Below are 24,414 nucleotides of genomic sequence, written 5' to 3' on the forward strand. Positions count from 1 at the left end.
ATTGTCACCCATTTAAGGAGTAAACATTTTCTTTAATTAATTTAATTTTTTTTATATCCACCTGGTCCTGAATGCTTGTTGGGCCTATTACTTTTTTTCTTTGTTGACTTGGTCAACTACACAATACTACTACCATCTTCAACATTTAGTCTAGATTCCACATGTCTATGATAGTTGTCTCCATCTTAAGCAGTTAGTCTATATTCCAAATGTCTATGTTAGTTTTCTCCATCTTCATTATTTCATGTTAGCTTTTGCGTTTCCCAAAATATTTGGACCTCCTTGCTCCTTTTCATGTATCATTTCACATTCATTTGGAATATTTTGAACGCCCTTAGTGACTAACGCATTCAATTACTCTAATTTTTCCGCCTCCCTCATTAAACACTCATAAGTGTCTTTTATTTTCTACATACTCTCTTCATCTTCCAAAAACTTTATTGATAGAGGAATGAAAAAGTATTCTGAGTTCATAGAACTGTCATCTTCATCTTCTAAACTTTCTTCCAATTCAATGACTTCTTCCTCTAAATGACAATCACATAATTATTCCATGATTCAAATTGAAACATTTTTCTTATTTATTTGAGTTTTAGTGACCTTTTTGATAAAGAACGTTGTTGGTGTTCTTATAAACAAACACACAACGTCCTATCTCTCCATTTCTTCTATTGTCAGTTCCATTTTAATTAGTCTACCAAAAGAGAAGGTTAATAAAGAAAATGCTTTCTTTTTTCAAGATGTACAAGTACCCCATAGACTTTGACCCCCGCGAAACAAATGCCCTTTACACCCTCGGTTCCCATTCTCCGATGAAACAAAATTCTTGTTGGAATACTTTTTTTCAATATTTCATAAGAATCTTAAAAGTCCTATTTTTCGTCGACTTTAAGAAACACCCTTTCACCTCCGCAATGAAATAATCTTTACATAAGCAATGTCGTCTTCAACACGTAGTTGAATTGTATTTATTGCTTTTAGCACTTCTAATGATTCAATGAAGTCCGCCTTAGCCCATAACATCTTTTTGTCTTTAATTGTTAATGATAAACATATTCCCTCCTTAAAACACTCTTCACGTCTATTTGCCTTTTGTTTTCAAACCTGACATTTTCTTTTGTGCAGATACGCCGGTTGATACACCTCTTTGCTTCGGCATAAGTTTTGCTTTGAAGAATCTTAATGCCATGTTGTTTTTTTTTTTTTTTTTTTAACTTAAGGTACCATCAAAATCATTTCCAAAGTCGTTTTTCTTCCTTAATGTTATGTGAAGCTTCTCCTTGAAAATCTTTTTATTAGACTACTCAAATCTGTATATGTTAATAAAAAAAAATGAAATAATCCGAAACTTAAAAGAAAAGAGCGCCAGTTTCTAGTAAGTCAAAATTTAAGACCAAAATAAAATACACACTACCAATATCCATTCTTCTAATATCCAAATCCAACCATAAATAAAAAAAGAAAAACCTCTCACATTTTTTCATACATCCCCAATCACAAGAAACTAAACAAATAAAAAGAAAATTACAAAAATAATAAAAAATAAAAAAATAAATTAGATCTCGGCGTCGTAACTGTTTAGTGCGGAGGTTCCTCCACCGTGCATGAGCTTCCTCCGCCGTCACCATGCCTGCTTCTCGTCCTTCCTCCGATCAAATCCTCCACCGTCTCTCTTCATCCGAATACGAAATCAAGCTCAAAGCTATCAGAGAAGTTAAGAATCAGATTATCGGTAACCGTACCAAGAAACTCTCCTACATCAAGCTCGGAGTCGTTCCCGCCGTCGCCGATACTCTCGCGGAAGCAAACGCCGATTCCGATAACGGTGCCAATCTTATAGTTCAATCGGCCGCCGTTCTCGGTAGCTTTGCTTGTGGCGTCGATGAAGGCGTTCGCGCTGTCCTTGACGCCGGAGCTTTTCCTCATTTGATCAGGCTCCTCTCCGTCGCCGATGAGAAGGTGAATTCGTTTAATCGCAGAGTTTATTTTTTAATTAGTTTCGATCTTTTCATTATTCTTTTGCCGATTAGAAATTTGTGCTTGAGATGAAAATGAAATTGCAATGCGCAGAATTGGTAGGATCTTAATTAGGTTTTGATGATTGATGTAATGCTGGTAAAGTTATTTGATGCACTGTTTATATTGGCATATGATCAATGTTAAATGCACATACACTATTGTTGTATATATAGTAGGTAGAACAAGAGCGCGAACACGAACACGCGCGCGATTTACCAACTTATTAAGTCGTATTCAACTTAATAACTAACTCTTGGTTTCAGGTAGTGGATGCCGCTGCGCGCTCTTTACGAATGATTTATCAGTCAAAACTGGCTCCGAAATTTGAATTTAACAAGGAAGAAAACATGGATTTTCTTCTTTCGTTATTGAGAAGTGAGAATGAGAATCTTACTGGACTAGGTGCAGGCATTGTTATTCATTCTTGTGAGACAAGGGATGAGCAAAATATATTATGCCATGCTGGTTCGTTAGAGAAACTTACTAGCGGTCTTGATGGTTCGGTAAGTCAGCGAGATGCTAGTTTAGAGTCCATAGCTACAATTCTTAAAAAAAATCCAGGTGCTGTCTCTAAGTTTGTGGAACTTCAAAATGGAAGAGCATTGCGTTCTGTTATTGAATTAACCAGGGATAGATTCGCTCGGACAAGGTTACTGGCTTGCTTGTGCCTGATCTGTATAAAGAATTCTTCATCATGCTTTCTGCAAGACATAGCAATCAAGACCAAATTGATTTATATTTTGCTTGAGCTCCTTGATGATTCTAGTCAAGTTGGAGAAGAGGCTTCCTTCGCTTTTTCGAGTTTAGTTGCTGGAAAGGAAGACTTGCAGAAGTTAGCATTTGAGGCAAATGCTATAGACAAATTCTACAATCACTTGCAAAATCCTGACTTGCATCCCAAACGTCTTGAAGGGATATTTCTAGCACTGGGTGATCTTTGCTCAAAATTGGAATGCTGCAGGTCACGGTTTATGTCATTGCAGGTTTGTTGTTTCTTGGACACTACTAGCAAATTTCATGTATTTGTTACTAATAGCCGTTTTTGTAATCCCCCCATTTCATATACCACCATGTTCTTTGCTGCAAAAGTAACCGATGAAAAAAAGAAAAACTGTAGTTATCCTTTCTTATATCACCTTATGATTGGGTTCACACCAAGGTAGTTAAAATCGATACGCAAAATCGGAAAGAGGGAGTAAAGTCGTAAATCGTGGAATCGTAACATTAATTGTAAGATTATACAAAATTCTTAAACTCATGTTTATGCATATAATTTCATATATATGCATATAAAATAGCATTATTACCAAGGTTGTCAAGATCTAGATCCTGCATAAGATCGGGAGAGGGTTGCGAGATAGTAAAACATAAGATTGTAATTAAGATCGGAAGATCCTACACAATTATTTTGGTAAGATCGAGAAGGGGTAGCAAGATCGTAAAATATAAAACCGTAACCAAAATCGCAAGATCCTACTAAAACAAAAAATAATACTATATATTTTAAATATTTTTACGCAATATTTTGGTAGGCAAGTGTATTCGGGAAAATGACTCTCTTTCATATTCTTTATACATGTATGATTGTGTTTTTATATCTTATTATCATTTTCCGTAATAAACATTTTTTAGACATTAGGGACATATTTTGCCCATTACTTGGTTTACCATAAGCCCGCTATTTAAAAACAACCCTACAACTGAGATGTTTATTTTCTATACCCTAAATCTAAAAATTCATCATTTCAAAAAGGCATGCATTCACCGCCACGGAATCGTAATAGTTGTGCATTTGCATTTGTGGTGGCCGGAAAACGGCCAATTGTGGCCAGAACTGGCTGGGATCATGCAAAATTAATCAATGTTGTCACAAGGTTATGATTTTGGAGCGATCTTACTACGGTAGACAATTTTACTTAAGATTTGGATCCTTGGTGGTGAGTGAGGTTGTGAAATCTTAAGATTTTAAGATCTAGATCGAGATATTGACAACCGTGAGCAAGAACGCGAGTCACCTCGTAACATCGCACTATCCTTCAATCTAACAAGCACATGGGATTGGGAGTAGCAGGATTGTTGCACTGTCGTAAAAATTGCAGCGAAATCGGGGTCAACTTGCTGCTGTATTTCTAGAAATCTGTCCGTTATTTCTTTCCCACAAAGAATCCTATTTTTTTAATTGAAAGGGATCCGGGTCGGGTTCTGGAGAAAACCCAGAACCATGTTTTGTGCGATGGTGGTGACGGCCGGACTGTTTACTTTGCTCCTCTCAAGTCAACCATCAGTACAATTAGGGTTTTCTAAGTGGGCCAAGCATTACCTCTCTTTCTTTTCTTTCTTTTTCTAGGGGGCTTTGTTGTTATGGCCCACAATTAAACTATATTTTTTTTCAACTGTACCGGCATTTCTATTAGTTTATTTATGGATTATTTTCTTTATATATCTTATTTTTATGGCTACGAACTTGGTTTGATTTTGTGATTTTGAGGTTATTTTCTTCATCGATGATAATTTTTATGCATGTGTATATAATAACTATATATTTAAGTTTATACTTTTTTCTTATTAGTAGGATCTTACGATCCGTGCTAAGGTTTCTAAAACATACAATATTCTTACTAGCAGCACTTGCTTAGATTATGTGTGAAGAGTTTACATGTAAATAGTCTTTGCTTATATTTTCAGCAGAAACGATATAACTGTGATATCCTGTTTACATACCACTTGGCTAATTACTTATCTATGATTGTTTCATTGTAAATTTGTAATGCAAAGTCTGGCACAAAGACTGAAATTTTACTACCTTTAACTAGATTGTTGACAAGTTATGGTACTGAATTGAATACTGTTGATGATATAATTTTGTTGTTGTCTTTCATGGTACCAAAATTGTGTTTGAATAATGTGTTTCTCTTCCAGATGCATGATAATTTTGTGGCTGTATAAGTATTCAATACTGTAATGGCAAAATTTGCATTGGTAAACCATGTACTCAGATGTACTAAGTCTACTTACGACTCGTATTGCACCTTTTCTGAATACAGGTCTTAAATCTATTAATTAATGCCTTAACCCATGATGAAGCCAATGTGCGCACTGCAGCTTGCATTTGCTTAAAAACTGTCTCACGCTCAATCAAGGTAGGCTACTTGTGACTAAATGATTTCATATCTTTTATGTTATTGATAGCTTAATTCTCATAAAATGCCATTCAGAATTTGAGTGCAGGTTATTTCATGAATGAAAGGATTGTTATTCCATTAGTCCGGCTTCTCTCTGATCTTTGCACTTCTGTCCAAGTACGTCTAAACGTATTTATACTTTTTATTTCTTGTAATAAAGTTAAAGAAATGCATAAATGAACCTGCCAGTCGTGCTGAGTGATTGGAATCTAAACTTACAAAATCTGAGGATTAAGTTAAAATTCAATTTGATATGTACCTTTTTAGATATATAATTTGGCGTTATTCTCTTGCCTGTTCATATAGATTAAGCTTGAAATTGAATTAGTTCAGAGATCAAGTTTTTTGTTTGACCACTTGGTTAATTAGTTAGTATGGTTGACTGATATGCCATTAGGAAGGTGTAGCAGACTGTTTTCAACATAACTTGAAAGACATATTCAATTAGGATTTCAGTGATTTCTGTAACATCTGTGTTTATAGTTTGTACCGCCGCTCATCTTAAAAGTTACAATCTTTTATTTTTGAAGTTGTCATTATTTGTCCGCTTTTTGACATTTGTTGATAGTCTATTTACGATAATGCATGCTTGTATTGAGTTTTTTAAACTATCCTTTCTTTATTATTATGTTTTTAATAATTTAGAGTTAGTACTAGAGATTGAAAGCTTAGCATTGAATTTGAAAGTATTGTAATCGATGCTGAGTACGAGGGGCCGACTTAAAAATGCTAATATTGGACTAACTGTTGGACAGTGATATTAATAATTTAGCTGAGCGGTTTTGATTGACTGTATTTTTTCTTTTAATGTTATTTGGATCTTCTTGTCAAATATAGAAATACAGATATTTTACTAAAAAAATAGCATAATGTTGAATAAACTGAGCTGTTGAGCACTAGCAGTGTTGTATCTTGTGCTAAAAATCAGGGTATCTCAAAAGCCATACATGTTATCCAATTTATAATTTTATTAATGATAATTATAAGTTGTATCTTGTGCTAAAAATGAGGGTATTACAAAGGCCATATATGTTATCTAATTTATAATTTTATTAATGATAATTATAAGCTTACCTTTGATTGGTTCAAACATGAACTCTTCGCCCCAATGCTTCATTTCTTTCCCAAAAGTTATACTTCCTGATTAATATTAATCATAGTTACAGAGATTTTACCTCATTAGTTCTTAGTTTTGTTAAAGTTAGTAAGCATAACTATTTCAATGTTGTCTTCCAGGTTGCAGCCCTTGGTGCTATTAGCAACATAGTAGTGGACTTTACACCAAATAAGTCAACATTCATACAATGCGGAGGCATTAAAGAGCTTGTCCATTTGACAAAGTCTATGGATTCGTCTTTAAGATTGAATGCTGTGTGGTCCTTGCGGAACATGATATTTCTTGCGGATAAGATGTGCAAGGAAACAATTTTTGTGGAGTTGACTGCTTCTTCAGTAGCTAGCCTTATCTGTGGTAATAATCTTCTGTCATTCCATTTCTAATAAGTTGGTGCCTATCAAAAGAAAGTTCTCATTGGTCAGAAATAAAAAAATGTTATTTGTTCCCTATATTTTGCAGATCCCGAGCCTGCTGTTCAAGAGCAAGCTTTGGCCCTTGTTCGCAATTTTGTTGATGGATGTATGGATTGTGTCGAATTTGCTTTTGCTGAAAATGGTATCATACTGGATGCTGTTGGAAGGCAATTGAAAAAATCCCCAAGAATTGAAATCATTATACAGGTGGGAAACAATATCTGAAACTGATCAGACGTTGTTAGAAGTTATTCATTACAATAGGCATTGATATCCAAATTTGGAGAATGAATTATTCATTAAATTTTCCCAGTTTGCTTACCGATCCTTTTGTTTTATTGATACATCTATCAAGCCATTAATAATATTTTATATGGGTATAAATTTCCGATGCTTATGGTATAATACAAATTAAAACTATTGTTGTAGTCATTTAATTAGAACTGCCTCATACCTACAAGTATTCTAAGATATCTCAAAAGCAGGTATTAAAAGTAAACAGATTTTTCCCCAGCAGGTATTTGTAAAGAAAACAGCCATCAGATTGAAAATTTATTCTTCATGCTGATTTTTTTTTTCTGTTTAGGGGATGTACGCAGTCAGCAATATTGCAAGTGGAAATGAGTTTCATAAAGAAGCCATAATGCAGCTGATCTTTCCACCAGCAGAAAGTGGACCTCAGTCTTTCTTGAGTCAGTATTTGCAGAGTAATGATAGCCGTCTACGCACATCTGCTGCTTGGATCATAGTAAATCTCACTGCTCCTGCTAGTCCCGGTGCATTTGGCCGGATTGCAAAACTGCGCAATTTTGGCCTTGTTGCTCAAATCAAGAGGATGGCCAGTGACCCTTGCATGGATGTTAAGGTCCTTTAATCTTCATATCAAGTTGTTGTCTTTTTAATACTTCCTCTTGGTCAATTTGTAAATTTTCTTTTGTTGATGCAGCTTCGAGCACGAGTTGCACTTGGGCAGATTATTTCTTTTGGTGATAGTTAAATCAATCAGTCACTCCTTTTAGAGCACCTTACAAGTTCCTTCTTCTGCTTCCAGCTTCCAAAAGGTATGCTTCAGCGGTTTACTTCCGCAACTTTGTCTCTCCTAGAAGTTCTTTTCTAGATATTATTTTAATTGGGTTACAAGCAAAAATTATTATATATGTTTATAAGTGGGGCTATTCTCATCTTATTAGCCGGTTTCGTAAGATTGAGTTAGACCAAACCTAAATTCTAAGATATGCAATTGAGAAGTGGAATTACATCTGCATAAGGTGGTTGTCTTTCTCTATGAAGCACAAATACGGACACCTGACACGCTATCGATACTGACATGTTGACACTAGTGATAATTCAAAAACATAAATAAATTGAACGTAATCACATGTGTGGGTGTCGGACACTGGACACGCCGTCGCCTTTGCTCACAAGTGTCGGTGCTACAGTGGTCGTTCTATGTATGGGATACATATTAATTTTTCTCCCAACTGCTCTGCTTTGTTCTAGTGTGTTATTTCACTTTGTTTTTTTAACATGTTCTATTCTATTCTAATGTGTCCAATTCATTAATGCTTTTTAAATGCTTCCATTTGCAGGTGCATCAATTTGCTTTTATTTTTTCCAATCAGTCAGAGCAGTGTAAATCTTTTCAATTTTGTAAGCACTCCTGACCCGGTTACTGTTCCCTCCCCCAAAGTCTATTATTTTCTTGTGAGTTGGAAGCTCAAGTAGATTTACAGGCTATACAGTATTGTACCATATGAGTAGTCAGTGTTGATTTTAGAACTTAGTTTCAACCTCATTGTGGTTCCGATGCAGTGACGGAGTTTTATGGGTACGCAGAAGTGTTGAGGGGTAATGTTTGAAGGTGTTTCTAGTATTCATGCATACCTTGTAACTTGTAACTAGCTTTTGTGGTTCATAAATTTCTTGTTCTCTTTTCGGTGAAAACAGATGATTCATTTTTGTTTGAACCTAAATAATGTTTTGTTTCTTACAGCTAAATGATGCCTTCTAAATGCATCCTACCGCATTTTCCCGTCATGAATACACATGATTGACATGAGGCTCTAAACTATTTAGTGTGTTTGGAATTGAGTTTAGAAGGTTGGGAACTCAATTTTTTTCATGAAGCTACAAATTGTGGCTTTCCAATTTTCACATCAAATGTGCATTGGAATGTGATAATTGTGCATTGGGGTGTGATAATGATGCTCCAAACTCATTGCCAAACATATACTTAAGCTATCTTTTGTGATGAGCTTCTAATTCGTCACAAATAATTAGGGGCCGTTTGTTGTGTGAGATAATAGTTTCTTGAAGGAAACTATTGTGTGCATTTCTAAAAATATTGAAGATGTTATTGTTTTTATGATTTCAAAAAATAATCAATTTTAACTATCATTTTATCTTCTCTCCATCACTATAGAATCTTTAAACAATGCCTTTGAGGAAATCGTTAGCTTGATCTTTTTTAAAATTAAGATTTTTTTTTTTATGCATTTGGATTGTTTTGAAAAAATGTAGACAATTGTTCATTTCAAATGTCTATTACATTTTTGTTAACGAGCATACATTTCAAAAAATAAAAATATTTTTCTTAAAGTAGTTGTAGCCTTATTTATGAATGTGAATGCACAAAAATATTGATTTATTCATAATAATAGGGGAATTAAAATATTTGAATTTGGATAATAACCGGTTTATTACCGAATCCAAAATATTTTAACCGGTTAATAATCATTTAATTATATTCGAAATATATGAATGAATATCTAAATCATTAATAATTAAATTGGTTATTAATCATTCAATTATATCAGAATATTTTTCAATTATATCAGAATATTTAAAAGTGATTTAGCTTTGGTTTTTGATTTGAGCATAACAACCGGATATTTTGCACACCCCTAAATATATTCTATCTTCAAAATCATAAAGTGGTCGTAAACATGGTTTTAAATTACGGACCGTATCATGTGATGCGGCTGCAATATTGCAATTGCGGTAGTGTCCGTATCCGCATCAAATCGCAATTGCGATGTGATTGCAAATTACAATAAAAATCGCATCATAACGCCGCAACGGCTGCATAATGACACCACAATAGTTGTATCAGGCCGCATCAAACTGCATCAGGTCGCAAAAGATTATGCCATATTTGTAAAAATTATTTGATATACTTTCCTTTCTATTTATATCATAGATTTAAGGTGTGTTTTAAAAAGGATTAGTCATATTCAAAATGATGGCGAACTAATAATAAGATACATATGAAAATTTAGAGGGGAAATGAAAGACTTAAAATCAATAATAAATATAATATTATATATTTATAAAAATATAAATTTAAGCTGCAACGACTGTAATCCACGTCCCAGAAATCTTAATAACCACAACTACAATGACTACAAGTGCAATTTAAAACTATAGTCCTAAAGCTCTCGAGTTTTTCTAAGGTCTCATTAGTGTAGTCAAGTAGTGGATTATGGTTTAACTATGTTTGAAATTTCAGCATGCCTCATGACAACATAAATGACACAGGTATTTGAAAAGCATGCATTGGCTTAATTAGTCTCTTTTCCAAAATCAACTTCTCTTGGATTCCTTTTGTTTCACTATAATGTTATAGTGGAGGGAGTTACTTTTGTTATGTAGTGTCACCTACACAAATATACTAGAATATTATCATCTGAGGAATCACAATTTGACTTCTCTTACAAAACCCACTTTTCAGTCAAATATATATTCACACATCATTTCAACAATTTAAAGCACTCACCAATACAAACTAAACCACCTTGTAAAATCTCTAGATTCTTCTAACCAAAGTAACAAAAGTCTCTCTCTCTTTCTCTCTCTCTCTCAAGAAATGGTCCCTATAGGAAAGACAACATCAAGAAAGAAGAAGACAAGAACAACAAAAGGAAGAAAACTCACAAGAAGCAGCCACTTCAAGAACCAACAACTAGAGAGCAAAAAACAAGAAACATCCTCCGAAAACAAGGACAGGAACATGGATTCTGATAAGGTTGTTGAAGATGTTTCTGTTCCCCCAACAAGTAAGAGTATATGCTCAACACCAAAAGGTCAAAAGTTTCGGATACCAGAAATCTCAACATGTCCACCAGCACCAAAGAAGCAAAGACAAAGAGTGCTTTCAAATTTCTCTCTTCGTAGAACTTTTTTTGCACCACCAGACTTGGAGATGTTTCTGTGTGTTGCACTTCAAGATTCTCCAGTTTCAATTTTTTGCTAGAAGATGTTGAAGTTATCATGTTAGGGGACAGTTTTTCACCCCTTAGTTATTTCTGATAATTTTAGCTTAGTAGGGTTTATTAGTGACTAAATTTAGTTTGGTTACTCTCAAACTATAGCTAGATTTGGATTTTAAGTTTGTTTTCTTCTTTTTCATTCTCTTATACTGGTTGAGGAAATATGGTACTTGTAAACCTTGATATTTGTTAAAGTATGGTGAGTGCAAATATTATTGTAATGGGTTTGATTTGAGGTTTTGTGAGTGTTAGAGTTTTGCAGAAACTTGTACTGTCTGTCAAGTATCACCTTGTGAGAAAATAAAGTTATTATGTATGCTTCCTTGTTCGAATACTATTTTGGATACTATTGAATATTGATGATGATTTTTAGGTTTTGATTTGTGTTAATTTTTTTCTTTCTATAATATTCCTTCTTGTTTTTATCTTATTCACACTCCAATAAGGTATTATTAACCATTAGATCTTGATCGCACGTTTTAAAAAAAAATACATTTGATTCTTTTAAATTATTAATTTTAAATTAGAACTGTTCGATCTTAATCAAACGATAAACTATACTTGTGTTTTTTTACTACAAGGAATCAAGTCCTATATTGTATAGTTAAAAACTTATGCACGGTGAATGATATCTTATCGATTAATTATTTAATGATATATTTTTATAAATATTTTGGTGAGTGATACCTTATCAATTAATTATTAATGATATATTTTTATAAATATTTTTTGTAGTATATATACTATATCGTTATTTATATTTGACTTGTTCGTGCCATTCCTTTTGAATAGGATCTGCAATGCGTGAACCATCAACTTTATTTATAGAGTTCCTTGCTCTTCGACCTCTATCTTTATGAGTTATTTTTTGTAATTACTATAGGTTTTTGGCCTATTCAACAATTAACTTAAATTATAGGCTCCCTTGAATCCTACTTTTTCTCGAAATAGGCAATCCGATATGAGCTTCTTTCTGAGCATCCGATATTTAGTGTCTCATTTGTGCCTCTACTACTACATCGCTTTTGTCAAAACAATCAATATACTCACGCAAGGCTTACTTCTTTTTTAGGGATCCCGTCAAATACGACCATGGTTGCGGTTTTCAGGCAGTAAATTGGGCAGTGAAAGTGTCACACTGATCCTTCCACACATATATACTCCCATTTAGAAGGGTTTTTAATCACTTCATCGCGGCTCCCTCCATGGTTATTGCAGAGAGCTTGTACTTCATGGCTCATTGGGTGTGGTAGTCTACCTATATTGTCTACATGTTCAAAATGCTCGCCTGGATCTCCAATTTTGTTGTAAGTTTGCAGCTTTGGATGTTTCTTTAGAGACCTCAGAATTCTATGAACGAAAAACATGTTCTTATTTCACTCTGGAGTTAGAGTGTTTGTGTCTTGCATTTCCCTTCTTCGGGAATGACGTGTTGGTTATTAATGAGGATGATAAATTTCGGGAGGAATATGTCTACTACTCCTTCCTTCAGAATCGGACGGAGGAGTTCTATATCCCCGGTGTTGATTGTGAGATGGTGATCTCGAGACCTTTCTATGCAGCGTAACTGTGTAATTAGGGACTAGATTTGGCGTGGAGCATTTCTTGTTGAGGTACAACATGTTGTGAAAGAGGTTGATAGGATGGTTCGCCCTAGCAACTAGTTACATTGGTAAGAAGAACGGAAGAGCTTGAACCGTTCCTCGACCAACTCTTGAAGGAGATGGTTCTTGTTGTGTATGGCCAAATGGAGATGCCACTACAACTGGACCGTCTTCCTCCAAAGAAGGGGAGGAAGAGGTAAACCTTTGGAAACTTCAACGGCCACTAGAACTGGTCTGTCTTCCTCCATAGAAGGGGAGGAAGATGCAAAGCTTTGGCAGCTTCAGCGGCCACAACAACATTTCATCATTTAACGAAAGATTGAGTAACTTTATATGTCACCATGCTCGATGAATTTGATATTTGGTCTGTCTGAGAAACTGACTGAAGTTTCAAGAAGAAAGATCAGTGATCTGAATTATTGGTGGAGAAACGATGGTTTTTCAAGAAAATTAGCATGAATTTCAAGTGGATTCCTCGATAAGGCACCACTGTTTTGTTAGGAACTAGAAGTAAGAGATGGAGTGGTGAAGTTACATTATCTCACATCAATGGAACAATACTTCTGATGCGATGAAGTGGGATGGACCTACAAAGTTAGAACTCCAACGTTTAAATTAGTAAGATAATCAAAAGTAAAGCGAGAGTAAGAATAAATTTAAATATTTGAAATGATGTGTTTTTACCCTTATAATATCAAGAATGGTTAAAATTGTCCGTGAGTAATGAGACGTGCCATTTAATTAAATTGAAAGATGATTGATGATTGATATGTTTGATAAAAAAATTGTTTATTTTTAATGAGAGGAAAGATTTATCTATTCTATGGGTCCGCTCTTAGATCTTTTGTGAAGTATGCTGGACGGCCTAGACCAATAACAAAATTAAGAGGAGAATATAAATTGAAAATTTATCATACTCTCTCGGTCCTAAAATAAGTGTCTTTTTAGCCAAAATAAGTTGTCTCAAAATAATAGTTTTTTTACTTTCCCAATGCAACATTAACTAACATTTATCAATTTACCTCTTATCTACACTCGTTTCAAGTCATGAAAATATATAACAATCAATAATAATTAAGGATAATTTTATAAAAATGTTATCTTTATTGACTCAATTATTACTGTACAATAATCTTAAACAACATTTAGACGGAGGTAGTACAATACAAGTGTGTCAATGAATAAATTGAAAGATTAGGATTATTTAAAATGGCCACATCTTAGTGGTAGGTGCCGTTAAGTCGGTTAGTTAAATAATCTTTTAAATTTGTCCACACAAGACAAGACAAGAGGACTAAGATTAAGATGGGTGAATTTGTTTGTTTATTTAGAGCAAAACAAAAGTTTAATTAAGAAAATGAAATCATTGTGTCAGGTGTGTGCGTGGCTATATAATATTGCATGCATGTGTCCTTGGATCTGCCTGACATATCTTTGAGAATCCAATGAACTAACTCTTCTTGTGCGGGGCTCTTATTAGCTTAATTTTTTTTTTTTTGAAATACAAACATATGTTTAAGATAATTTTAAAAAATTATAACGATGTATTATCAAAAATATTTAACTATAATTAGAACCACTTATAAAATAGATATGGTTGATCGAGATTTGTTGATAATGTACAATGTAATTTTGTAAAGAAAAATATACTAAATCTCTTTATCAAATTTTATTAAAAAAATGTCAACTTTTCTAGGATCCGAGGTTACCTACTTTGTTGTTAAACATGATTTAGATTTTTCTAAATCTCTAAAATATTATAGTTAAATATCTATATTAAGTATAATTTCTTAAGAACCTTAATAAAGGTTAAAAAGTAGAAAAAACTGCATTTGTAAAATATAGTAGTAGTTGAAAGCATAGACAAGGGAATCTATGGGGAATCCTATGTTGAACTTCTCTTAGTAGTTGATTACACGTGTAAATGATAGCCAACTTTTTATTCCTTAATGCGACAAAACCTATATTTGTTTGGTAACTTAGTGCCAATTCTAGCTTCCCTCAATTATTTTCCCTCACATAAACTTGGATACAAGTTTTGGGAGAAAAAGATTTTATATATATATATATATATATATATATATATATATATATATATATATATATATATATATATATATATATATATATATATATATATATATATATATATATATATAACCATGCAACCATATTGTTCTAGTTTTAGAATAATGTTGAGGTCTCTTGTCATTGACCAGAAAAGTAATATATATATATATATATATATATATATATATATATATATATATATATATATATATATATATATATATATATATATATATATATATTACTTTTCTGGTCAATGACAAGAGACCTCAACATTATTCTAAAACTAGAACAATATGGTTGCATGGTTAATCGTTTAGGCAGTGCAAGACAATTAACAGAAGCTTATGACGTAATACTACTTAAGTTCATTGTGGAGGATAGATCCCATTCAAAAAGTAGCAAAGTATTTGCTTTGCTAAATGGAATTTAGGAAATAATATAGTTGAATAGAAATGAAATCGACTGTCCATTATAAAATGAAAAAGTTTTTGCATTTTTTTAGATTTCAAAAATGCATTTTCGAACACTCTAAAAATACATTTCTAAAATAAATTTATTCATAGAATTGGAACGTGACTCAAAAATAATTAAATTGTATGCATAAGGCACGTCCGAAAATGCATTTCTAAAATCATCGAGGTAAATAGTACTTTTCAACCACTTACATTGCATTAAGAAATTCAAAAAAAAAAAAACTACCATTATGCTTTTGGTGGAAAGACACAACTTCTCTCATTAATGTTCTCTAACTTTGAATTAGAAACACAAACAAACACTTCTTATGTACATGATTTTGAAAAATGACTAGTCACACCATTCTTGTGATGTGCTTCATTTGAAAAGTTCAAAACAATTACTATTTTTCCAAGTAAGGCAGTTTCCATTGAGAAGTTGATAGACAACATTTTTTTCTTGAAAGTGGTACCTTAAAAGCAATTCTGACTTCTCTTGCACTTTCTTTGAGTGGCTGAAAGTCTTTAACAAAATCATAAATACTATAGGTTTGTTTGGTATCACAGTGAGTTTTCTAAACTTAACTCATACAAAATTTCTCTCATTAATGTTATTTAGCATAATCTCATATTATCAACACTTCAAACAAAAATTACACAACTGAGATTTTGTCCAATAAGTGATAGTTTTCTTTATTCGACAGGTAGATACCTTCGACAGGTCCAACTTCAAAAACCTGACCTGCAAAACACTCTAATATATGGAAACAACTTACAACATACAACAATAGAATAATGCTCGCATTGGCGGATCTGAATTTCAACGTGTGATCTTAAAGCTTCTTAGGCAAATTTTTCGGTAACTATTCCTCTAATGCATCCAACCAGAGTGAACAATCCAAATACAAGTCCAAAAATGTTGAAAGTTTGAAGCATAATCCACTTAGCAGTCCATGAATCGGTATTGGACCTACTCAAGTATATTTCCACTGGAAAATATATGGTCAATGGCCAAAAGCTTATGCTACCTAAAACTCCGAGAATCTGGTTGAAGTAAGGAAAGATCATTGCAATCAGCACGGTTGATGCAACATAAGCAGTTCTGAATGATAAGCTGAGAAAACTTAGTTCAAAAGCTGGCAGCAATGGGAGTTTCAAAGTGTATGTGTGATTCACAAATTCACTCTCGGTGAATCTAAAACGTAACCAACTCTCCGCATTGCCAAACAGTGGCTGGCAGTATACCTGCGTTTAAAACACATCATATATATTACCCTTCACGCAGAAAACACAAAATGTCTACCGCACAAAGTTCAAATTTTTTTCCCGGTTCAAATGTGGCTAAATAGGACCTCAAAAAATATTGTCACGGTTAAATCACAGTTTAATAGGACCTCTATTTTTATTTTGTCATGGTTAAACTGCAACTAACCTAGGCCTCCAAAAACTTGAGACGTCTCTGTATAGGAATCAAAAAGACGTAAAATATGCGAGCACCATTATAAAATTTGATGATGGTATATTGATTATAAGTACCTGATATGAACCAACTAGGTGAATCACAATACAAGCATTGGTGAAGTTCACAAGCCATTGAAACCTTGAGGATCCGAATCCTGTTAAAAGGTTTCCTGGTGTATTATCGCCAAATGCAGCATATCCGGCACACCCACAACAGAGGTAAAAGAATGTTGTGATAGCGACTGATATGGTTGAGGCCTTTTTCATGGTTTGGTTTTCTGGCGGAGGCGTCTTCAAAGTATCCTTCAAGAATTACCAAAAGTTATGTAGCAATAAAGCATAACACATTTTCTTAAACCAAAGAATCTCATATTCTGACAAATTGAGAATCAAGAGGTAGATACCTGTATTTCCATCATAATAGTCGAGAAAGGATACGAGAATGACACATCACCAAGCGCTTGGGAAATCAACCACAACTTTTGAGTTCCACTAGAGGTACTGATTCCTTCTATACTACCCTTAGCATATCCATTTTCTGAGAAAATGATTATTCGAAAGTTATATGCAAGGATTGGTGCCAAAACAAATCATCGCTCCAATATACATTTTCTAGCAAGAGTGTTCACGCAGAAACCAGTATATGACAGATAAGGATAAGGAAAGACTCGGTTAATCAAATTAATCAGATTGCGAATCATACCCATGATTTGCATGATGGAAAGTCCCATTCCTATGAAACAATAAGCAAATGACGTAATCGCGGCAACAACTGAGAGCCAATTGAGGTCATGTAAGTTTGGTATCTGTGAGAGAACAATTTGGAGAATCCCAAAAAGCAGCATATAAAATGCATCTGCAAATTCACTTGTTGCTTCATTCTCTTTGTCGGGATGAGAAAATGAGTTTTGGATTGCTCTACATCCACAAGAACAAATAGATGTCAAAATCAATAGTACCAATATAGGTATAATGAGTTTCATTGGAGTACAATACAAGCACAGTAGTCATTCCCGGATAACGGCACGGAGCGGCCAACCCCAAAAGTGGGATAACGGGATAGTTAAGGTTGAGTCTCAACTCAAATTTGATTGAAAACTCTAAAATTACCCTTAAAACGTAAATTTATGGGGTAATTTCAGTTTTTTAGAGGGGAAAAGAATAGCAGGTCAGAAACCACTCCGGGCCGGAAATCGCTCTGCTCCGCTATCCCACTATTTACCCTGTAGCGGCGCTATAGTGTTGTGCACCGCTAAGGCTCTTCCCGTAGCAGTCGGCCTCCACTCTGCTCCGCTATAGCGAGATAGCGCCCACTATTGACTACTATACAAGTAAGCAAGTATTGTTTTGCAACAAGAACAAAGAAAAGGAAGTGACATTACATAAGTTATTGTGACATACCTTAAGCTGATAGATGATGTAATGACAAAGGCAATTCCAAAACCATAAATACATATATTCACAAGAATGCCACACAATCTTCCATTCCCAACTCCTGTAATCATCAAACCAAAATCTTAAAAGGAGAACAATATCTAAACAAGTGTGAAATGTAGACGAGAACCGATAAATTATATGAGTTTCACTCTCTTTATTACAAGAGATTGAGTTTGAGACTAGATCTCATTAGTTAATGTATTGAAAAGAATGTGCGACAATGTATTGCTCACATTTCTCCGAATAGCAGTCTTGCCAATAGAAAATGGATTATCTTATTTGCCTAAAACAGACGCAAAGAAAACCAAAAGGATCATATTTCCCTGGTTAAATTGCAGAATCTTCCCTTTAATTTCTTATCAAAATAGTCCAATTTTTTTGTTCCTCATTTCATACCTTATGTTAATATGTTTGTCAAAGAGATGTTAGCTCAGCAATAAGAGCTTGACTTTGAAACCTCGAGGGACATGGTTAAAACCCTACCTGGAACAGTCGTAAAAATGGGCATTAGTATCACCGTTATCAATAACAATTTTCCCCTCATTTGATACCTAATCCTTTCTCTCTTTTCCCTATCTGAGTTTTGTTACACATGTATTGTTTTTTGGTTGCCATAAGATATCCCTAAGCCAGAAACTGAAGACTAATTCTTCGAGGCACGGAGATCAATTCAAGAAGTTGAGCTCTCTCAACATATGCTCTTCCATACGCACCGGCTAAAAATCAAACCATGACTACATGATCAAATTACCCAGTTATCCGCGGACTATGTCACAGATCACACCATGTTGGTGTTACACATGTATTATATACATGAAATATAACAACAATCTAGCCTTATCTCACTAAGTAAGATCGGCAACATAGATCAACTTCCGCCATAATGTTCTATCCAGAACAATGCTTGTATCCAAATCACTAATCTCGAAGTTTTTCTTAATAACTTCTCTTATAGTTTGTTTGACTCATCTCCATCTGATCTACTCTCCTTTCCACAGAATCTACAAATCTATAATAAGATGTTCAAAATTACTACTAAATAATCATTAATCAATTACTTTAATGTTCACACATCACATAGCATCATGCTAGTAGCAAGGTATCAAGCAAATCCTATCAGGTCATGAATGATGCAAAAGAACTGAAACTGAAAAAGGGTTCCAGAAAATTTACCTAAATTAAAATTGACAACATCAAGATAAGAAGCACTTCTATGAGGACCATATTCAGGATTAGGAGAACGATAAGTATTACACAAGAGAAAAGCAGAAAAGAGAGTTGAAGAAGCAATAAGAAGAATGGAGAATGGTCCCACAATCCAACCAAGTTGTGCAATACTCCATGGAAGAGACAGCACTCCTGATCCTATCACACCTGTCACTATGTGTGCAACTGCTGTCCAAAGAGTCCCTAATATATATCATAAACAATAACATTACATCATTAAAAGATCAAAATAGTAAGTAACATGTTGTTGAGATTCAGAACAGAAAAGAGAACCTGTTCTTTTGGGAGAATGAGATTCAGAGAGTAACAAAGGGTTGTTGAGGTTGTTGTTGTTGATGTTGTCATCACTGGAAGAATCTGAAGATCCTAATCCCATCTTCAAATTACAAATATTTCTTGGGATGGGACAGTTCTTAGTTGCTTTTGGAAGAAAAAAAAAGGGGTTGCTTGGGCCAATTATTCAACCAAAGATATAGAAAGATACATATAACAAAAGTAAAGATAGAGAATACTCATTGCATGTGATTTCTTAGATTAGAGAAAATATATCATATATTCTTTTTCATTTTATATTATGAATTTAATTGAAATATACTTAATATGAATATTGACATTGACAGTGTAAAAGACTATTACTTAATCATAGATGTAGGATGTTAGAAAAAATTTATTTTTATTTAAATCACATATAATATAATGCAAACAGATAATGATGATGAATTAATAGTATAAAATTTTTTATATTGGTGGTGCATGATAATTTATCTCTTATATTATATATTTATTTTATTTTTTATCTGATTTCTTCCAAATTCAAATAGAATTTTCAATATTAAATTTATTTTTCGAGTCTGTCAAAATGAACGTCAATTTGTAAGTCCGGTAAAATATTTAACCTTTTAATTAAAATTTAAATTTCGTAAGAATTTTTTTAGCCCGACTCTGAAAATTCAAATATATGTTTGAGCTAAGCTAGTTGTTTGAACTATGGATAGTCTATTTAATCTGTATAACTAAAAATTTCAAAAATCATGTTAATATTTTGTTGCTTCACTCAAAAACATCATAGTGAGTTGTCTCACCTTATAAACTTTATCTCTTCTATTATATTTGTTCTGCTATGGAATCAGAATTGTTGATGCATATTCTTAATGCGGTGATACAAGCTACTCTGATGCAGTTGTGTGGAGTGAACTTCTAAGATTAACACTCAAACGCACTGTCCATAAATAAAGGGATAGAGTGAGTTATGAATAGAATCATAATTTTTTCCGTCCTTACGTCGTGGTATATATACAAAGGGTCTATTTGATGTGAGTCTGTAGCAGCCCCAAAATAATTTCCTTCAAAGATGATGCAAATGGGTGATTATCAGTCAAAATTGGCCCAAGACCATTACTTTCTAGTAATTAAAGAAGAAATGAGAGAGAACATAGATAGAATGGAGTGCCTCGGTCTCAAAAAATTAGGTTTAACTCTTTTTTTATTTAGGATCCCCACTTAAGATTCAAATTTTGGTTGATCACATAAGAAAATTCAAACATCTTCTTTATTAAACTCAACCATCATTGATATGATAGTCGATCCAATATATATTAAGGTCTCATACAAGTTCTAAAATAAGACCTTTTCAATTAATAGTAATATTTAAATAAAAACTAAATATATATTTAAAATTTTGTTTTAATTTTGTTTTTAGAATGCAAAATAAATTAAATTTAATGATTTTAATATTTTTTTTAATCTATAATAAAGTTAATTTTTTTCAATAGCATAGCAGGAATCATGCATAACTATAATAGAGAAATAAAAGTTTTGAATGTTACATTAAGAACCAAGAGCATCAGCAGTGTGCAAGAGCTACAAATTCGACGAAAAATTAAGAAAAAAAAGACATGAAGCAAAACGAGACAAGTGAACAAAATAGAAAAGAAAAAACAAGCCAACCAACCCTACAATCTGATATATCATGATGCCACATGCACAACAGACCTCGAGAGCGAGAAAGTTTGAGGGATGTATGCACAACGACTTGCAAAATACAACAAAAAAATGCAGTTGGCCACCTAGCACACCCTGAAATGCCTAAGCACTTAAGTGGCCCCACTCCTAGTCTAACAGAGAAATGGAGAGACTCGAGGTATGGGCATGAATCCACTTTCACATCAAGATAATAATCGAAGACATGCAGTGATTCGCCGTAAAACTTTCCTGACAAAAAAATTTATTTATCATTTTCCAAATTATCCAGACCACAAAATGTTAGACCGAAACTAGGCCTAAAGATACTTGTTTTCCTTGACTTAGACCCTAAAACCACTCGAACAACCTTAAAATCAAATGAGGCATATGGCCAGCCCCCCTCTCCCACCCACCTAAAAACTTGATACTAAATAACTGAAGTCACCTCGCACAAGACAAAAATGATCATCCGGATCCATATGCCCAACATGTATTGCACATCCAACATTACCAATATCATAAACAATTTGACGTCTCATGAGATGTTTCCTAGTCGGAAGCCTATTCTGAAGCAATTACCAAGAAAACACTACAATTTTAGTAGGATCTCGACTCTTCCAAATCCTAGAAAGCCCTTGCAACACCCTCTTTCTTGAAGTCTTCCAAAGCTAAATAGTTAACATAAGCAGATCTCACCAAAAACCCCATTATTGGGTTTGGCTTTCAAACTTAAATATCTTACTCGCCAAGCCTAATCACCCTTGAAATGAGGTCGAGCAAAGCCTGGAACAACTCCTCCTCCTGAACTAAGAAGTCACTCCTCTACCTAAAATTCAAAATCCAAACATCACCCTCCTAAAACCCCAAAGAACTCACCACCTAAGACTTTTTCTCTAAGATCAGAAGTAGCCGCTCAAAAGAGACACACATAGGTGTTGACTCCCACCTAAACATCATGTTAAAAGAAATGCTGAACACTTTTTAAATGAGAGAAGACATGGATCTACAATTTTAGAAGATACTACCTCCGTTTTTTATTATAAGTCGTTTTGGACTTTTCACACATATTAAGAAAAATAATAACTCGTATGAAAATGAGAAATTATGAAGATTTTTACAAAACTGTCCATCATTAATGACATGTGGAAGATAAATTTATATAATTGAAAGGAGAGAATAATAAATATTTAAGGATATAATAGAAAAAATATAATTAATTATTCATTGAAATTGTAAAATAACTTATATTAAAATATAATTTTTTTTCTAAAACGACTTATAAAAAACGGAGGGAGTAATATTGTATAATTTATGTATGGTATTTTTTTATTCGAATGATTTTACCTAGAAATTTCAGCATTTTGATAATAAAAAAAGAAAAAAAAGTGACCACCCATTTTAAATAACATCAATCCTTGCATTTAAGTTGTGCATTAAATAAAAGATGTTGGTAACAACTACTCACGTATATGGTGATGGACTCCAGATTTTGTTTGTTTGACATTGCCTTTAGGAATGTGGTAGTGTATTTAATGCTTCTACTATTTTACATTATCTTGTTATTTTGTGATCTTGCATAACTGAAAGCTAAAATTGAGATGTCAAATCCAATGCTTCAGCCCCTATGACAAAGAATTGATTTTTTTTTTTTTACAGAAGTATGATACGTCTCCATTTTATTACCATCATACCAACTTTTTTCACTGAATATCGAAATACCATATTTTTCAACAAAATTTTTAGACAATTTTTTTATAGACCTCTGGGATGAGAATTCCTGCTAAAAATTTTAAAATATCTTTTGATTTTGGAGATGTATCTCTGAAGTCATCTATTTTCACATTTTCTATTATTTCGGAGATGCATCTCCGAAAGCACTTATTTTCCAATTTAAACGTTAGATTTAAAATGTGATTTTTTGTATGTATTGCCGCCTAGAATATAAAACCAAACCGATTCAATATATATGAAAATTGGAAGGTTGTCAAGCTTGAGTACCACTCGCCTTCACTTGACAACGAGGGAGATGTCAAGTTCACCATATTTAAGGTCAAGAACGACGAAGATTTAGCGGTTATGTGGACAACTTTTGACCGTTTTTTTTCGAAGGGTCCGATCGAGTTGGATGCGAAACTTCAAAGATCGAGAGCTGACGTTATCAAAATGTTGACCCATCCTTAACTACCCGTGTTTAACAATATGTAACTTTAAGTTCATGTTGATCTATCTTTGTAATTTCGATTATTTATGATAAATCGAAGTTTTGTTGGTTTGTTTTTTGTTTTCTGCATCAGACAATATTTCAGAAGTGCATTTCCGAAATATCCTAAGGGGTGATTTTGGATGTGCACATCCGAAGTCTTTTTATTTCTGAAAAAAATGTGTCTTCAGAAGTGCATCTCCGAATTCACTTTTTTTTCTAAAAAATAAGGTGATTTCGGATGTGCACATCCAAAATCACCTTTTTTTCCAGAAAAATATGCATTCAGAAATGCACTTCTGAAATATAGAAGCATTTATAGAATTTTGCCGCGAATTTCTAAGAAGGTAGGGAGGTATATAAAGAAATTGTCAATTTTTATGACAGTAAAGGCTCGTTCAATACTTTGGAAGCATTATTGATTTTTTTTATAAATTCCTCTTAATGCTTTGAAAGTTCTTTGTAAGTGTTAAGTGGACTCACCCAATACATTTGGAGGGTCCTTTTAACATGATATTTTTAATCGAATTTTAATATTTATAGTTTTTTTTCTAATTATAATTATTTTATTAAATAATAATATAATATTAATTATTTATTTAATAAATATAAATTTATTTTTTTAATTTATTTAATAAATATATTAAATTAAATGTAACAAAATTAAATATAGTAAAAAATAAATAAATTAAAATGTTTATTTATCAAATGATAATGAAATTACACATAAAAATATTTAGTGGTGATGTTGTTCATGTCGTGGAAAGTGGTTGTCAGTTCCACATGAAGGAGTTATTCTTTGTCGACTTGTTGTGTAGTCCTTTTATGTTCTATTTGATTCTCACTGTTATTTGGTGGTTGAGTAGAAGTCTTTGCATCATTTCTATGATCCATAATGCAACTGTGTCATCAGTTAATAAACCCACCACCCAACATGTTTTAATGCCTGCCGCTACCTTGATCAAGCCTGACCCACAACCTACACTTAGTGCTCTTTCT

The 24,414-nt window shown here is 33.3% G+C and overlaps 3 protein-coding genes across 3 annotated transcripts; 2 read left to right on the top strand and 1 right to left on the bottom strand.

Annotated features, from left to right (window-relative positions):
- The first annotated feature begins 1,432 nt into the window (after positions 1–1,432).
- Positions 1,433–8,729, top strand: LOC131615670 (uncharacterized). Its single transcript, XM_058886816.1, has 9 exons — positions 1,433–1,959; positions 2,283–3,002; positions 5,064–5,159; positions 5,235–5,318; positions 6,438–6,672; positions 6,778–6,938; positions 7,318–7,596; positions 7,678–7,792; positions 8,321–8,729. Exons 1-8 carry the CDS (start codon positions 1,627–1,629, stop codon positions 7,726–7,728), a joined length of 1,959 nt encoding a protein of 652 aa, XP_058742799.1. The 5' UTR covers positions 1,433–1,626; the 3' UTR covers positions 7,729–7,792; positions 8,321–8,729.
- A 1,867-nt stretch (positions 8,730–10,596) lies between these two features.
- Positions 10,597–10,983, top strand: LOC131619631 (cyclin-dependent protein kinase inhibitor SMR13-like). The gene has a single exon (XM_058890708.1). It carries the CDS (start codon positions 10,597–10,599, stop codon positions 10,981–10,983), a length of 387 nt encoding a protein of 128 aa, XP_058746691.1.
- A 4,731-nt stretch (positions 10,984–15,714) lies between these two features.
- On the bottom strand, positions 15,715–19,774 carry LOC131615671 (probable amino acid permease 7). Its single transcript, XM_058886818.1, has 7 exons — positions 19,527–19,774; positions 19,200–19,436; positions 17,991–18,084; positions 17,293–17,507; positions 16,994–17,127; positions 16,665–16,892; positions 15,715–16,373 (listed from the first exon to the last, which is right to left on the bottom strand). The coding sequence occupies exons 1-7, from the start codon at positions 19,627–19,629 to the stop codon at positions 15,972–15,974; spliced, it is 1,413 nt and encodes a 470-aa protein (XP_058742801.1). The 5' UTR covers positions 19,630–19,774; the 3' UTR covers positions 15,715–15,971.
- Between the last annotated feature and the right edge of the window lie 4,640 nt (positions 19,775–24,414).

Source organism: Vicia villosa, linkage group LG7 (assembly GCF_029867415.1).
Source record: "Vicia villosa cultivar HV-30 ecotype Madison, WI linkage group LG7, Vvil1.0, whole genome shotgun sequence".
Taxonomy (NCBI): domain Eukaryota; kingdom Viridiplantae; phylum Streptophyta; class Magnoliopsida; order Fabales; family Fabaceae; genus Vicia; species Vicia villosa.